This window comes from Malaclemys terrapin, chromosome 17 (assembly GCF_027887155.1).
Source record: "Malaclemys terrapin pileata isolate rMalTer1 chromosome 17, rMalTer1.hap1, whole genome shotgun sequence".
Classification (NCBI taxonomy): Eukaryota; Metazoa; Chordata; order Testudines; family Emydidae; genus Malaclemys; species Malaclemys terrapin.
The window spans coordinates 20192097-20210350 of NC_071521.1; the positions used below are offsets into that span (position 1 = coordinate 20192097).

Genomic DNA, 18254 nt, shown 5'->3' on the forward strand with positions numbered 1-18254 from the left:
ACAGTCACACCGGGATCCAGATTTTCATGAGTCCCCTACGCCCTTCAAGGTCGGTAAATCGATAACAAAGGGGGGTTTTTTTTCCTTCTTCTTATAGTCCAGTAAACCTTTGAAATGAATCCTTTTGAAGTGTACCCCCGCCCCCAGGCAGGACTCTTCTCTCCGGGTTGCTGGCTCTCTGGTGTGCTGGCACCAGGCTGCCTTCACATCACCATGTTAGTTTGTTTTTCCCGTTTTGTTTCCAAATGTAACTCCCATTGTATTTGGTTCACAAGGCTTCATTTACATGGAGACGGGTATAACCGCACAGACATGCTTCTGTCTGGCAGAAAACCTGTTTGTCCACTCGGTCTTGTTGACTTCAAAACATAATATCAGTAGATATAGATAATTCCTCATATAGGGTTAACACATGTATTTTATGATGATATTAAGGACCAGGGCATTACTGGCTTTCACTTGATACCTCACAAGACACTTTCTGGATAAACACTATGAAAGGGGAGTGTTGGGTGTAATTAGTTTGTCAGGTCTGACTGGAGTTGCTGACAGCACAGCGAACCCGTTGCCAGCTGGCACTGAGGGGGTCTTAGACTCACAAGCTGCAAGTTCTAAAAAGCTTTAAGAAGAGCTACCATATCGTTCTGGGGAGGTTTATTAGCTCATTAGAGTGCAGAGAAACGGCAGCTGAACAGAAACGTGAGGACCCATTATGCAAATTCCACCCTTATTTTCTGTGCAAAACTGACAACGGTGCCAATTATCTTCCATGCCTGTGCAGCACTTCTGGAGACATGCCACGGGAACACCTCACCCGGGCTTCTGAGCAGCGCCATCCTCCTCCCGACCCACCTCTGTCCTAAATAGACGCGTTGTGGTGGCCAAGCTGTTGAAGTCCTCTAGACACACATTACACCACTTCAATCGGATGCAGAATTGCAGAGCAGCCTTTCAAAACTGCTGGCACAGAGTGAGTCACCGGGGATTGGGTTTCTCGCTAACATCCTTTATTATCTAGAAAGGTTTTGCTGTCAGGGCTGCAACGTAGTGCTTAATAAGCTGGTACCATTTCCATTGTCATTCATTTAATTCCTTTCCCCCTCCCCCTCTCTCCTTCTCCAAAGCTGGGTCGGTGCTGGCAACATAACGAAGGTAAAGGAGAGCTTGGCACTGCCCACCTCACTTCGGTCACAGCTGTCTCTTTACCAGGCTGCTTTATTGCTCAATAACATGACTCCTCGTCCCCTTTCCTTCTGTCTGCTTATCCTGTTACACACATTATTAGTTTATGCTGAAGGGTAGGAGCTACTGAGGTGGAAATACAGGAGATAACGACTAGCATGAGACCACCAGACCTGCTTTAGATGGAGACCTAGCCCTGAATTTGAACCCAGATGACTGAGAAGACTGGGACATCAATAATCCTTTGCCTTTCTATGGGCCAGATCCCAAAGGACACGGGGAGTTGCCCTAACCAGCTTCCAGGGATTCCCCTGATATAAGGGGGATCCCCAAGTGGTGTACAGTCAGCACAGGCAGATCTGTGCCATCTGCTCTCCACCACCTGGCGGAGGGGACATTCCTAGGTGGCTTGAGGGCGTGGCTGGAGCACACGGCGCGCCCCAATCCCTGCCAGCAGAGCAGTCCCTAGCCAGCATATCTTAGAGCAGCCCTTTGGCTGTTAATTTATGCTGGGGTCCAGTTCTGCCCTGGGACAGCCTGAGGATCAGAGGGATGGAAAGGTATCTCCAGGGCTTTCCCACCACTGAACACGAGCTGAAAAGTGATAAAGGGGCTTGTGCTGGGCCTAAATCAGGGGACAGAGATGAAGTTTAAACTCTGCTCATCAAAAGGGAGGGGCATGACAGGGAGTTGTGAGACTTACTTAAATTAAGGTCCGTCAACAAAAGGAGCTGTAGAAGTTCAAAGTCTCATCTCCAACTGTATCTAAAACCTGGACCAGCAAAAATCCATCCATGGCTTTGCCTTCAACTAGCGTCATCATCATGGAATTTTAAAATACCAGATAACTATTCAAGAATCAAGGCTCATGAACACCCTGAGCCTGACTACCATGTTACAAATGGTGAAACTGAGGCACTCAGAGGGAAAGGGATCTCTTCCATGGTCACATGGTCAAGGGCAGAGCCGGGCACTGAACCCAGATCTCTCGAGTGCTGAAATCCAAGCAGAGTCTTCCTCTCTAGCCACCTTGCATGGTAGCCATGTTACTCTGTATCAGCAAAAACAACAAGGAGTCCTTGTGGCACCTTAGAGACTAACAAATTTATTTGAGCATAAACTTTCGTGGGCTAAAACCCACTTCATCGGATGCATGGAGTGGAAAAAAAACAGTAGGCAGGTATATATACACAGTATATGAAAAGATGGGAGTTGCCTTACCAAGTGGGGGGTCAGTGCTAACGAGCCAATTCAATTAAGGTTGAAGTGGGCTATTCTCAACAGTAGAATACCAAGGGAGGAAAAATCACTTTTGTACTGGTAATGAGGCCAATGTAAACAGGGTGGCCCCTTTCAAACAGTTGACAAGAAGGTGTGAGTAACAGTAGGGGGGAATTAGTTTTTGTAATGACCCATCCACTCCCAGTCTTTATTCAGGCCTAATTTGATGGTGTCCAGTTTGCAAATTAATTCCAGTTCTGCAGTTTCTCGTTGGAGTCTGTTTTTGAGGTTATTTTGTTGAAGAACTGCCACTTTTAAGTCTGTTAGTGAGTGTCCAGGGAGATTGAAGTGTTCTCCAACTGGTTTTTGAATGTTATAATTCTTGACCTCTGATTTGTGTCCATTTATTCTTTTGTGTAGAGACTGTCCGGTTTGGCCAATGTACATGGCAGAGGGGCATTGCTGGCACATGATGACATATATCACATTGGTAGATGTGCATGTGAAAGAGCCCCTGATGGTGTGGCTGATGTGGTTAGGTTCTATCTTGGTGTCGCCTAACTAGATATGTGGACAGAGTTGGCAACGGGCTTTGCAGCACGGTTTGGTTCCTGGGTTAGTGTTTGTGTTGTGTGGTGTATAGTTGCTGGTGAGTATTTGCTTCAGGTTGGGGGGCTGTCTGTACATGAGGACTTACACAGTTGCCTGCTTGTCTGAGATGAGAGATAAATGACAGCAGCACAGACACTACAGGCAACATTTCAGTGCCCAGATCAGAAATGTGGGGGATTTTCTGTTGAGAGGTTGCATTAATGTGTGTAAAGCTCTCTGGAGGAGAGCAACTACCGGTAAAGAACTTCAAAGCGTCATCTTCAACGGTACTTAAAACCAGGAGCAGCAAACACGCCACAGTTACAGGATACAGGGTCCAAAGGAGACTACCAGACCTACAAGGAAGATGGGGAATTGGGAATGCAAACGATCTGCATGCTTAGTAACCGTAACGCTCGAGTCTCCAATCAAATGTCAAGTCCCAGTGTAGGACAATAGCCAAGCCCCGTCCTTCTCTGCATTCCACGTCTCTGAACCAAGCATCTCATTCAACCTTTATTTTCTTAACAAAAGTTATTTTATCTTCATTCAAACTGTGTCTCTCCAACCTGCCTACTGCTGGAATCCCATTCAGCAGTGGGACAGACTGGAAATGTCACGCACAATAGAAACAGCAACTGTTACTACGGCAATTTGCTAAAGAAAGGCAGACCAGAAAGAGAAGAGGCAGTAGGCACTCAGTGGAGGTGGGGATGAGTGATTACTCAACCAAGGCTCTCGTGAGAAGTGGGGAGGGACATTGCACAGGCTTGAAAAGAGTTACTCTACCATTCGGGCTGGAGATACCCTTTAGAACAAGTCTCTCTCTCCTCCCTCCCTCTCTCTCTCAACCAGAAATCCACCAAAACTTTATACAGACACGGTGCCCAGATACCACAGTGATGGATGTAAGATACGTTAGCACCTTGAAAAGTCAACACACAGTTATACTTCCAATTAACTGCTACATTTTCTACACTTTGAGGGGCAGATCCCCCGCTGGTGTAGACCAGCATGCCACCGTTCGCTTCGCCAAAGCAACACGGACGTACACCAGCTGAGGATCTGGCCCAAAGCGTCTATATAGGTCAACCCACTGATCTGGTGGTAGCATCTTGCGCTTGCATGGAGAAGACCAGAGGTTACGGTCTTGTTCCCAGGGCTAGCCATTCTATAGCGTCCCCAGGAACAGAGTCCCACCAAAATGGCTCTGACCAAACTGCTGGACCCATGAGCGATTTGTTTCCATCCAATGTACGTGTCACATCCCCATTAACAAGACTACTGTGAGCTGCAGCGTTCTGGAAGGCTACTGCAAAATAAAGTAGTCGAGAAGCAAATTTGGCTGGAAGGTGGCACTGCGAAAGAAGCAGAGGAAAGGAAACGCCACCCTCTCCTGGAGTTGAAGGTCTGAGCCCCATTCCCCTAAAGAAACTACCCCCCCCCCGGGCTGTTCGCACGGGTGCCACAAGGCAGTGGATATGGAGCCCAAGTAGGCAAGAGGGAGTGGGTCTTCCACCCCCAAACTAAGCATTATTTACATATGATTCACTGTCATGTGCATGCCACACCCCCTGCACGAGATGCTCCAAACACTTTGTCATGGGAGAAGGTGGACAGGTGATATATGGAGAGCAGCACCCAGGAATTTGCACAGAGAGGGGTTTCAACAGCCTCCCACTTCAGCTGTGCCTGATGCAGCAAGTGAATCAGAAGCTCCTACATGCAGAACACAGCGGTAACCCGCTGGTACGATGCTACGCGTCATCCGCTGGTACGTTGCCAGGTGTCACCCGCTTGTACCTCACGAGGCATCAAAGACCAGCCTGCCGTGATCTATGGGATTCCTGCCCATCCCAATCTGACTGCTCCATACGACCCACCGGCCCGTAACACCAGGCCAGCTAGTCTAACGCACTGTGACGATGCCTCAAGAGACAAGCGCGTGGGCTGGAGCTTCCAGAGGAAGTGGGAGGCTGCTACTTTGGGAAGTGTGTGGGATTTAATTTTAGATTCTTTTTCCCTGTGCACTTCGGTTTTGTTTTTCAACACCAAAGCTGTACACCGTGTAAATATCTTCAAGCCTTGTACCGGCCAGGACAGGGTCACAATCCTTATCTCCTCTATGGCTCCCCTTTTATCGGAGGATCTCAGAGCACCTGGCAACCACTGACAAACTAGGCTCCTCCAAGGGGAATCTGAGAAAGAGGCAACAAGTCGCCCACGGTCACTCAGTGACATGGGCGCTGACTCTGTGGGTGCTCTGGGGCTGGAGCACCCATGGAAAAAAAACAGTAGGTGCTCAGCACCCACCAGCCCAGCTGTTCGGCGTGGGGGAGGGTGGAGAGCAGCAGGCGGGGCCTCGCGGGAGGGGTTCGAACAGGCTGGGAAGAGGTGGGGCGAGACCCCAGGGAGGGGCAGATTGGGCAGGGCAAGGGAGGGGGCGGAGCACTCCTGGGGAAAAAAGAAAACTCAGGGCCTGAGTTGGGGCCAGTTGGAGAGAGACAGTCTGGGGTACAGTCAGGGACAGAACTCCTGGCCTCCAGTTCCATGCTTCAGGCACAAGACCATCTTCCCCCTCATCATAAACCAAAGCGACCCCCTCAGAGCTTCTATGAAGGGGGAAAATGGGGTCAATGTGGGGGGAGGTTCCTCTCCTCCCCAACTTCAAGCAATCTCACAGGGTGAGGTCGGAGGAAGAAAGTCTGGCAAGTAAGATGGCGGAGCAGAGGCCTGCCAAGAAAGACGCTAGGAGAAGGAGTTCTCCGCATGGACACATTCATCCCACACCCTGCATGCTGAGAGCTGCTCCACGTCCCAGGGCAGCTCCTCTCATGTTATGTCAGGCCACCCCTGTTGCTTTACCTTGTACACCTTGGAGAAGAAGCCGCTGCCTATCAGCTCAGCATTGAAGTTTTCCCAGAACTCCAGCTTCCTGACGGCCGTCCGGAGTTTCTGCCAGCGGTCAACATGGTAGTAGGTGTCGGAGGACTCTCCGTAGTACTGCATCAGGCTGGAGGGCTCCGGGGAGATCAGTCCCGTGTCGCACATCATGGGGACGGCTGCTAAAACAAATCACATTGCACCATGGAAGCTGGAGCGAGACAAATTCAGACTGCAAATAAAGTGTCAATTTCTAACAGTGAGAGTAATGAACCACCGGAACAATTTACCAAGGGGCCTGGTGGATTCTTTAATCACTGACAATTTTTAAATCAAGATTGGATGGTTTTCTAAAAGATCTGCCCTGGGCATGATGTTAGGGATGTTCTGTGGCCTGCGTTATGCAGGTGGCCAGACTAAGATGGTCACAATGGTCCCTTCTGGCCTCGAGCTAAGGGGACAACAGCTGTGGCTAGTACAGGTAAGACGAGAAGCTGCGATGGATTCAAGCATCACATCCTTTTAGGCTCTCTCCTGAAATGGCTTTTCTCCTCTCAAGTCTTTGCACTTGAGGTGGGAGGGGGGGAGGGGACTTCCTGTTGTTGTTATTAAAGCCTCATCAGATCCTGGCGCTGGCTTTTCCTGGAGGAAAGCTAATTGCTCTGGCACTTGGATGGCAGGTGGCAGGAAGGTTGCCGCTGGGAGCAGCCTGGGGAGAGCTCAGCAAGTCGGCATCATGCCGACACACAAAGTGCAAAGCCTGAAGTCTCCCCACACTGGGACTCCATGACCATTCCCCACCCAGCCTGGGAAATTACAAGGCTCTTCCCTCTCCTGCAATATACAGATCCAAGCAGCAGGCAGGAGCCGAGCCGGCTCAGGCGAGGGGGAAGGGGAACAGCCTGCCTGATGGAATAGTAACCATCTGCTCTACTGTAGCACCTTGGAGCTGGGCATCTCCAAGCACTCTCCAAAAGATGATTAGTGCCTGGGAGCGGGGAGTGCCCTGGACAGAAGGGTCTGTACAACCAAAACCTCCAGGCGATGCAGGAGGGGTAAGCCCAGTGGACTAACTGCCGGTGGATCAGGCTCATGTGTCCTGCCCTGCATGAACCACACTCTCCAGGACTGTCCAGCTCTGTGCAAAGCACGGCAGCCTCGGGGAAATGGCCCCGGAGCAATGAACTGACTGACCCAGAATCACACAGTAAGTCAGCGGTAGAGCTGGGTACGTAACCCAGGCGTTCCGACTCCCAAACTGCTGCTCTAGCCAGCCGGCCACCCAAAAACCCTCGCACCCGGTGGGCTTTCAATGCCTTCTCGGTGCTACTGTGACCTTTGGGGTCACGTGTTGCTATGCAAGCAATCCAGCAGGGGATTCCCCTTTTCCCCTCCCGACCTAGTCAGCTCTTTGGGTGCACTGGGCACAATAGCTTAAGGGACAACCGACCTCCCGGGAGGTGGCTCTTTTACGGGAAAAGGCTTCCCTTTCAGAGCCGCTCCGCTCAGCTTTTTCCCACGTACCATCTCCCCCCTGGGCTGACTTAGTTCATCAATCACCCCTTTGTATGCAGGAGGATTCCAGCCGCATCCTCAGGGGGCTGGAAAGGGCCCTCCGCATTATTCTGCAGACCGGGGCGGATTTTTCCCCTTTTGATATAAATGGGGCCGTTTGTCCTCGGATTACTGCCAGACATGTAGGGTGGAGGGAAATGGCCTTTTAAAATGCCAAGATTGATTTGAAGGCCTCCTAGGAACCTGGGAGTGCTTGCAGGAAGATCGGGCGATGGAGCAAAGCCCGAGGCCGAGGGGGAGGGGGAGAACACATCATTGCATCCCGATAAAAGTAGGTAGCAAACAAAGTTGTGCTGTTGTGTGAGTAGATTCAAGGGCTCTGTGCCTTCCACTGTACCCTTGGTGCTCCCAGCACGTACAATTCATTCCATCTGGAATTCATTTCTGTCCCAGGAGCAACAGGGCCAGACACATGAGCAGGAAAACAAGTTGATTTGGGGCCAGATTCTCAGTGGGCGTAATTCACCACCATGCCAGTGAGCTCTAGGGAGTCATGCCGATTTGCACCAGCTGAGGATCTCGCCCCCTTTAGGAACTTAAAATAATAACTTAGAAGACGTCGTTGTCGTGTCACACTTGCTCCACCAGTTGGGTCCCTTCTGACCTTGACACCATCACTGGCAGTTGGAGCTGAGCTGGGCATGACAGAGGCATGAGAAAAAAGGAATGGGACAGACACAGTAGATGGCCACTCTTTACTCTCTCATACTACAAGAACAAGGTGACATTCAGGGAAACAGAAAGGCAGAGCATTTAAAGCTGATAGAAGGAAATTCTGCTTTTAACACAGTGCGTTATTCCCACATGGCACTCATTGCCACAAGAGATCACTGGAGCCAAGACCTTGGCAGGATTACAAAATGGATAAGGGACACCCACAGTTACATTAGTGGGGTCACACCATTTTTTTTTTTTTTTTAAAGAAGGACTACAAAAATACTCATGCTTCAGGGCATAAAGCAGCCACTAAGTGACAGAGGTTAGGTGGGTAAAAACCTCACTTCTTCGGATGCATAGAGTGAAAGTTACAGATGCAGGCATTATATACTGACACATGGAGAGCAGGGAGTTACTTCGCAAGTGGAGAACCAGTGTTGACAGGGCCAATTCAATCAGGGTGGATGTAGTCCACTCCCAATAATATATGAGGAGGTGTCAATTCCAGGAGAGGAAAAGCTGCTTCTGTAATGAGCCAGCCACTCCCAGTCCCTATTCAAGCCCAGATTAATGGTGTTAAATTTGCAAATGAATTTTAGTTCTGCTGTTTCTCTTTGAAGCAACTTCCCCAGGGAAATTCCACATTTGTCCACCACACCAACCCTTCTCATCAAGGACCATGCGAAGAATTTTTTTAAATGGTGGCACTACCTTGCCATTTGCTGACCCTCACTCTGCTTGTCTATTCTATCCCTATTCCCTCCCCTTTGCATGACCTGTCTACTGAGATTGTAAACTCCTAGTCTCCCATTTATGTGTCAGTGCATCACGCAGCACAATGGGTTCTTGATCATGGCAGGTCTGTAGGCACTACCACAACACAAACAACCATACGTTAGACCAGCAACTGGTCTTCAATCTCTTTCTTCCCCATATTCTTTCTGAACATCCCATGACACGGTTAGCCCTCTCTGACACTGTGATGCATTTTCAACCATAATAAGCAGAATGCTCCTAATCCGAGACACTTGACTGAAAGGCTTCTCCTGTAACGGGCCAGCTTCTGAAACAAGGGCCTGGCACTGCATCTGCTCCTGGGGTGTGGCTGAGATGAACAATACCCTTTGCTCTGAACGGTCAACTTCTGTTTTACAGCAGCAATGCATGTAATATGTAAATGTCTGAGATGCTCCGAGATCACCGCAAATGTCTTCTCCGGAAGTGCCCGGGCCTGTCTGGCACTCAGACTTCCCACAGAAAACCTCTTGCTACCCAAACAGGGGTCACGTATATTCCTCTTGCACCCAAATGCATATGCACAATAATTCCCAGCAATTATATCAAACATTGCAAGTGACTTAACAAAACGAGGCCCACGTTGGCAGAACCCTCCCTGCCAGGCAGAGAACAACAGCCTTGACTGCAAAGCTGGATATTTTGTATTTGTTACAGCATGTTAAAATATGTTCCCCCCCACCCCATACATCTCTCAGCAAACCCCCTCACAGCCAAGCACTACCCCCTCCTCCCCCAGACATATCCCAGAATGCAACATTCAGACCCCTTCCTCCTACTTCCAAAGTGTTCCCGTTTTCAGTGTTCACTCTCTGTGGGCTTGTCTATGTGGGGAGGCGATTGCAAAACAGGCGAGGGTGTGACTTTAAAGCACAATAACTATTCCACACTAATTCCCCATGTGGACACTCTTATTCTGCACTAGAGAGTGTCTTTGGGTGGTTTAGCTTAATCTACTTCCCACAGGAAGGTAGCAATTGAGACAGCGATTCCCGGCTATTTCCCCATGTAGACAAGCCCTACGAATCTGGAGTTTCTAACAGCTCCCACTACGGGGAGCTTTCCAGAGGAAGTAAAGCTCTGTGGCGGCCCAGCCAAGAGCCAGGCCAGCAGCTCCCACACAGTCTTGTGAAAAAAAAACTCTCATGTTTATTAGCAGTTCTGACAGGAAATCTTACCGCCAAAGGTGTCAGTAAAGAAAGGGAAGTAAGGTAGTAAACCAGAGGGAAAAGATCACCCCAGCACGGATGTCAAGGGAGAGAGACTCCAAATGCCTTTTCACATAGCTTAAGCTCTTACAGAAGGCTGTGAGAAGAGTTGGGGAAGCAGTTTCCTGGTCAAAAGAGAAACGACAGGAACGGGGAGCTCACCTCTGGAGTGAGAGCAGAGGTGCTCAGGAAGCCCCTTTGCGTAACACGGACCTGTGCAGCCATCACCCACCCAGCCCCTGAAACAGCCACAATCCAGACACTCGTCAGCTCTGGGAATCAAAACCAGGCCTGACAATGTCATATCCATCTACAAAAAACTAGATGGATATGACAAGCCACATCTTGCTCCCTGCTTTTTGCTCTCTCTGTTATTGCCACCTATTCAATTACTTCCGTTTCCCAAGAGGTACCAGCTGTGGTTTATTCCCTAAATGTAGTAACCAGGTTTTCACGTCTCCAGAGCAATCATCTCTCACCTGCATCCCTCCGTCTCCTCTCCACTGGTTCATCCTGCTCTTCACAGTGCATATGCTCTTGGCCTCAAGGGAGAATCAAGCACCACTGATCTGTGACCCTCCTCTTCTGACACTAGAAGTGAACATCCTTAGCACATTAAAAACTCAAAGCTGTCAAAGCTATCAGCAGATTGGAATGGGAAAAGCTGCTGCCCACCCCCCATATCACTGCTACCAGGATTTTCACTGCATTCAGACAGGACTTAACGAGTTGTGAGCTTCTTCACAGCCAAGGCTCTTTTGCCACTTACGGGGAGGTGGATTAATAGGATATTTGAGTAGTTATGAAAAGAGGCCATAGGTGGGGGGGAATGGATGGCTCAGGGATTTGCTCATGGGCTATAAAGCCTGCAGTTGATGGTTCAAGCCTAGCTCAGGTCAGTAGTGAGCAAAGATCATCACCATCTGAATCCTATTTACAGACAGGAACTGTTGGTGCCAGTGCATTTCCTAGTGATCACGTGTCCCCATTGCAAAATCCACCAAGGTGATTAGTACTAGCTGACATGCCGAGGGACCATGGCAGGGCAGCATGTGCTGGTTCTGCAGCTAGAGAGAGGACTTCAGGGTGGCACCTTTCCTGCCAGACATAGAACTCTTCCATCACTACTTCTGGGGGCTAAAAGTCATGTTTGTAAACAGGATGCTTTCTAGGTCTGTTGTCCTTACACCTCCCTCTTGGGAGATGGACCACATGGTCTTTCCCATCTCTTACTACTTTGATTTAGTTCTTCCCCATCCCTATCATTTCAGACCTGATTCTCCGCTCTCTGACAGCAGGGTGGACCCACTGAGTTCAATGGCACTACTTTTACATCAGCGCCAGGGAGAGGAGAGACACCTCCCTCAGCCTGTCCTACTCCCCCCCCCCCCCCCCGGCAGCCCATCTGCTTCTCCCTTTACCACAATCCCGACGCCTGTCTGGAGGCAGAGCTTACTGATGACCCAGGCGGCATTTGGGGATCCTAGGAGCAGTGCTCTGGCAGGAGAGGGGGAGGCAAGTACAGTCAGTGCAGTCAACACTCCTCCTCATTGCTCTACACAGCCTCCCAGCGGGGGGAGGAGGAGATGACTCCAGCAGGTCATGCCTCAGCCTCACCCAGTCACCATCTGCGTCTCCAGCTTCACTCTGCATCCCCTCCAGGCCTCTCCTAAAGAGCCCCAGGAGAGGAAGGTTTTAATTGCATGTGCCAGCCGCATGGTGTAAACACTTCCTTCTCCTCACCTAGCCACCTTCCTAGATGGATGGAGCGCGGGATCCCGCCCTTCACACAGTGCCCCATCTGCAGGGAACAGATTCCATCAGCCCTGGCCCTATTTAATTAAACCCAGCCCAGCTGCGTGGCCACAGCTCTTAGCACGTGTGGTTGTTTTCGTAACCTATAATCAGCCGCCCAACCCTGGCAATGGAAGCAGAAATCCAGGGCGAGGCCAGAAGCCACAGACCCATTGGAAACCAATTGTGTGTTTCTAGGCATTTCGCATTTGCAACAGTGCCAATGAAGCAGTATATAGCAGCAAGGAAAACAAGGGAGTACTCATGGATGAGCAGGGTTTGATCGATGGATTCACTCTGATATTCATCTGATCTCCCTTCCTCATCTCTCCTGCCTCTTCTTTTTCCTCCTCTCATAGAGTCACAGATTTTAAAGTGGGAAGAGACCACTATGATCATCTAGTCCGGGGGTGCTCAACCTGTTTCTTTCTGAGGCCCCCACAACATGCTATAAAAACCAGCTCTAGGTTTTTTGCCGCCCCAAGCAACCTCCTCCAAGAGCACAACTGCCGAAGCAAAAAAAAAAAAAAAAACCTCCCAGAATACCGCCCCGGGAATTGTGCTGCCCCAAGCACGTGCTTGGTTTGCTGGTGCCTAGAGACGGTCCTGCCCATGGCCCCCCTGTGCTACAATAACTGGTTTTCTGCATATAAAAGCCAGGGCCGGCGTTAGGGGGTAACCAGCAGACTTCGGCTTCAGTCCCGGGGGGCGGGACTCTAGGCCTGGGCTTCAAACCCGTGCAGCAGAGTTTCAGATTTCTGCCTTCATCCCCAGCAAGTGGAATGCTGGCCCTGCTTGGTGGCCCCCCTGAAACCTGCTCCTGGCCCCCCAGGAGGCCTCGGACCCCTGGTTGAGAGCTACTGATCTAGTCTGACCTCCTGCAGAATACAGGCTACAGATCTCACCCAAGGCCAGTAGCAGAGTTGGGATTAGAAGCAGAACCCTGGATTCCTAAATCCCAGTTCCATGCTCTAATCGCTAACCAGACTGCCTGTCCCCAAACCCCTGCAATCCTATGCCTCTCTTCTTCCCTGTCTCAATCTGCTGCTACCTTATGAACAATATATTCTCCAGTGGCGAATTGTGACGTGAGTAGTAAATCACTCCAACCTTCCACCACTTTTCTACTCCTCCACTTCCTCCCTTGAGATCATCAAGAATTAATTTGCATACTGCAATCCTATTGGTTAAAATGATTAGTCAGTTGGGGGGGGGGGGAAGGAGACAGAAAAATAGACTGACAGATGTTGGGACAAAGGTGTTGCTGAGTTCCACCTGTGTAAATGCAGAGGATGCTCAGATACCATGGTGATGAGTGTGGTATGGATGGATACAGAGGCTTCAGCAGTTACTCTTGAATTACACTCCATTTGTAAAAGGGAGCAGATTTTGGCCCATGCTGGCTTTTGGATACAAAGATGCCAGTGAGCCTTGTAAAATCATAATAGAAATTTACCAGACCAGGCACAAATTGTACTTGCCCACCCATACTATATTGCTGACTATTAAAAATACATATCTTATTTTGCTCTCCTGCCAAAATATGTATATATCGGCCCCAAACAGGTAAGCAAAAGGCTGTAAAAAAGGATACAGGTATACCAGAACTCCATGTACTGTGCAGTGAAAATAACACTCTCCCTTGGATAAAGTTATACTTCATGAAACCAGGCTTTTAACCAAGTGTGAGAAAATCCCCAAACAATCCCTACAGCACTTGAACCAATAGGATTACGGTATGCAAATGTACACATAATGATTGGCTGAGTTTCCACAGATCTTGCAATTACACCAGTGGACAATTCGCTTTTCTTAAACATCTTGAAATCACACTAACATTTTTATTCTGAGCCTGTATTTTTTCCAAGCTAACTCTGTTATGCAGGATCGATTTCTTCAGTCACTTTAAAACAAAAGTTCCCAACCTCTAACAACCAACATCAGGCCTTATGCACACAGAAAGATAAATTAAAATCAGGTTATGCTAGAGCACAGAGAGCTATTTTGCATCTGATTTTAATACAAATATATTTTTCATTGTTAAAGTGAAGCAAATAGCCTTCAAATGTATAAAACACAAACAGGAAAAATGTTAAATAAGGCTGAACCACCTGATCAACCCACTCTGCTCATGTGTTTACCACCGTGTCCTAAACAGACATAACTCTGAGCCATAGGGCTGGTCTACACTGGGGGGGGGAGGGGAAATTGATCTAAGATACGCAACTTCAGCTACGCGAACAGCATAGCTGAAGTCGAAGTATCTTAGATCGAATTACCTGGGGTCCACACGGCGCGGGATCGACGGCCGCGGCTCCCCTGTCAACCGCTACCGCCACTCGCTCTGGTGGAGTTCCGGAGTCGACGGTGAGCGCGTTCGGGGATCGATATATTGCGTCTTAACAAGATGCGATATATCGATCCCGGATAAATCGATTGCTACCCGCCGTATCGGCGGGTAGTGAAGACGTACCCATAGAGCCAGGGGTGAAATCTTGGCTCCCGTGAAGTCAATTGCAAAACTGTTGACTTCAATGGAGCCCAGATTTCACCTTGGATTGTGATCCAGATCCAAACTCTTCCAATGTCTGCGAAGGTTAAGATCTAAGGGTTCTGATTTAGGACCATCTTTAGTCACAATCAGAAAAGAGCCCAAAGAATGATTTGAGGTCTGGAAAATTTGCCTTACAACAAGAGACTTAAGATGCTCAATTTATTTACCTTATCGAAGGAAGGTTACAAGATAATCTGCTCACAGGGAGTACGTTTCTTACAGTACAGGTCCTTCAATCTAACAGATAAAGGTATAACAAAGAACCAAAGGCTGGAAATTGAAACTAGATAAATTTAAATAAAATCAGCTGAACATTTTTAACAGTCAGGGTAATTAACTAATTTTAATTGGGGTAATTTTTAAATCAGGGTAATTAACCACTAGATCAATTTCCCAGGGAATATGGTGGATTCGCCATCATTTGAAGTCAAGAGGAGATGCCTTTCTGAGAGAGAGGCTCTAGCTCAACCAGAGGTTATCGGCTTCATACAGGAATCACTGGGTGAAATTCCATGGCCTGTGCTCGGCAGAAATTCAGACAAGAACCTAAATAACGGTCCCTTCTGGTGTTAAAGGGTAAAATTTCCCAGCATCTCAATGACTTGGCATTGTAAGCTCCATTTTCGAAAGTGATTAAGACACTTAGGGCCACATTATAGTGGTGCGGCAGAGCCACTACAGCGAGGGTTGTGTCATGACTTCTGTTTAAAGGTTGACCTTTCTAAGCCCTCTAAAATCGACACGCTCAGTCAGATTCCTCTGACAGTTGCTGTGCCTCGGGAGGGTGCAGGATAGGGTTGGGGACATAAATTTGGGGACATTTCTGCTAGGGGTTCTGGAGAGATACGCCCTCCCCCCAAAAAAACATTTCTAGTGGAGTTTTATTTGTGTGTGTGTGTGTGTGTGCGCGCGCGCAGAGCTAGAGATCAAACTATTGATGTGATACGGCTCAAAATAGACTCAATCTGTCGAGTTTTACCCAAGGTAGTGCATAGCATGGACAGTTTTTAGTGTGCACAAGCCAACCCAGAAAATCAGCTGGAAAGTTTCCATTCCTGCCATTGTACATGCTTTAAAGTTAGACTCACCAGGGCACAGGTTAAGGTTAGTGATCCAAATTTGGGGTGATTTGATCAAGGGGTTCCCAAGTTACAGCTCCCCCCCAGTTTCCTTCTGCTGCTTTGTACTGTTATGCTGAGAGGGGCTAGTGACTGGTTGAATCACAGGCCTTATTGAGAATGATGGGTGTAAACTCACCCTTCAATTAACATAACTAAGGATGAGTTAATCACAAGCCCCCACTTAAGACAAAAGAAGTTTTGGAATGTGTGCCTGGATGTTGCTACAATTTGTGGGTCATGGGTGGCAACTATATTTTGGGGAAATGTAATAAAAGTATTTTTGGGGGGAAAACAGACATGTGAATGCTTGCTGGGAAGGTGTGGCACTCTGCACCTCAAAGCAGCACTTGGAACCCCCATATTCACCATGGTGATATGATTATGATATGTTTTGTACAAAGTATACTTTGTGAGATATCATGTTAAAGTCTTGATCTGTTGAATATTACTATCATGTTGTACTCTATGTGAAGTTATGAAGAATTATATTTGTTACTGAAATATGTTGTGAGGTTGGGAACACCCACAACCAACCTTTCCAGTTACAACAAAGGAGCATCCATCCATAGCAGGACAGCGTTAATGACCCATCAACATTCATCAACTCACACTCCACTATCATAGACACTTCTCGGAGGAGGCACATACAAAAAGGAGTTGGACTAACCCATCTCACAGCAAAGATCTTTTCAGCAAGCTGGGAAAAAATATTAAAGAGGGACAGTAACATAATTTCTTGGCCTCTCTCTCTCCTTCATTCCCCCCAACTCAACACCTGGAAGAACATCTGGAAGGCAAAGACTTTGAACTGGGAAAGACTGGACCCAGGCTGGAAGGTAGCTCCAGCCTATATATTGAGGAACTATAACCTGCATGTATCATCTGTCAGGTTGAGAAAAGCTGTATGATTCAACTCTTGCTTAGACTAAAAGTTTAGGATTTAAAATGCATTTTTCTATTTTTATTTCTTAAGGTAACTATTTCTGACCTTGATGCCTACCATTTATAATCACTTAAAATCTATCTTTCTGTAGTCAATCAATCTGATTACTCCTGGGGGAATTCTGCGCCACTGCATATGCACAGAATTTATGTCCCCCACAGATTTCTTTGCTTCCCTGCAGAAAAATGACTTTCTGATGGGGAAGCAAAGGGAAGCCACAAGAGCAATGGACTAGTGACCTGCTGTTTATGTACTCATGTCATCCTCGAGGAAGACAAAGTATGAGCACAGAAGTCCCTTCAATGGCCCGGGTGCAGTCTGGAAACCCCATTCTCTTGCTGGAGGATTCTCTGCACCTTGAAGTCTTTAAACCACAAGTTGAGGACTTCAATAGCTCAGACATAGGTAAGGGGTTTGTTACAGGAATGAGTGGGTGAGATTCTGTGGCCTGTGTTGTGCAGGAGGTCAGACTAGAAGATCATAATGGTCCCTTCTGACCTTAAAGTCTATGAGCAGTCATGAGATCCTCCTCAGCAATATGTTTCAGGTGCCCAGGGCAACCGACAGAGGTAAATCACTGTGGGGCAGGAGGCAGAACTGGGGAAGACCCGGCTGGTGGCTTCTATCCGGTGCCGGGCTCAGCTGCTAGTCCTGGCTGGGCTGGGGAGGACGGGACTTCCTTTTCCCCTGCATGGCATCTGGGGCCAGGTCAGACCCACCCCCAGATTTCTCCCCCGGCTGCAGGAAGCTCTGCAAACTCCCCCTTCCCTCTCCGCACCCATCGCTCCTCAGCTGCAGGAGGAAGGATCCCTGTACAGGGAGCTGATCCCCCATCCACCCAGCCCCCATGCATCCAGACCCCCTCATACCCAGACCCGCCCGCCAAGCCTCACCGCCTCGCACTCAGAACCCCCCACTCCCCCTGCACCTGGACCACCCTGATGAGCCACCCGTACCCAAATCCCCATCCCACCAAGCCCCAATCAGTTGCACCTGTATCCCCACCCCATTGAGCCCCACTCCCCAGCATCAGGACCCCATATTGAGTCCACCACACCCAGATCCCCCTGCCAAGCTCTATCCCCCCAAACACAGACCCCCCCCCACTGAGCCCCAACCACCTTCACCTGGACCCCTCTGCTGAGTCTCATTACAATTGCACCCAGAACCCCCCAACAAATAAATAAATTAATGGAGATATCCTATCTCCTAGAACTGTAAGGGACCTTGAAAGGTCATCGAGTCCAGCCCCCTGCCTTCACTAGCAGGACCAAGTACTGATTTTGCCCCAGATCCCCAAGTGGCCCCCTCAAGGATTGAACTCACAACCCTGGGTTTAGCAGGCCAATGCTCAAACCACTGAGCTATCCCTCCCCCGCTTCCACACTCCTTGTCACACAATTACTTGTCTATCTTCACTCTCTCTGTCCAGTACTCTTTGTTCCCCTCACAGGAGCTTTTGGAACTATTAGACTCTCTCTGCACAAGGCTTTTAATTGATGTCATAAGGCAGTTATTTCACTAGTATATATAAAACTGTTTTGCTCCTATATTAAATATGCTACACAAATGCAGAAGCAAAGCCAAGTGGGTGTTAACAAGGAGCAAGAGGCTAAAAGAGTGGGAATTATCAAGGATTGGAGATAGCAAAAGTATCTGTACCCCACCCCCTCAATCCAGAAACATCAACTATTATGAAAAATGCATTGTCACCTTAATACTAAAATGTT

At 48.6% G+C, this 18254-nt stretch overlaps 1 protein-coding gene across 5 annotated transcripts in view; it reads right to left on the reverse strand.

The window, feature by feature from the left end:
- Window positions 1–18254, reverse strand: part of LOC128825351 (dual specificity testis-specific protein kinase 1-like) — a 77134-nt gene that overhangs the window by 23628 nt on the left and 35252 nt on the right. For 3 of the 5 annotated variants that reach the window (XM_054007794.1, XM_054007796.1, XM_054007793.1), the window contains exon 2: window positions 5860–6059. In XM_054007794.1, coding sequence (XP_053863769.1) covers window positions 5860–6048 — 189 coding nt within the window. In that variant the 5' untranslated portion in view covers window positions 6049–6059. The remainder of the gene's footprint in view (window positions 1–5859; window positions 6060–18254) is intronic. The other 2 variants (XM_054007792.1, XM_054007795.1) reach the window with 1 other exon arrangement.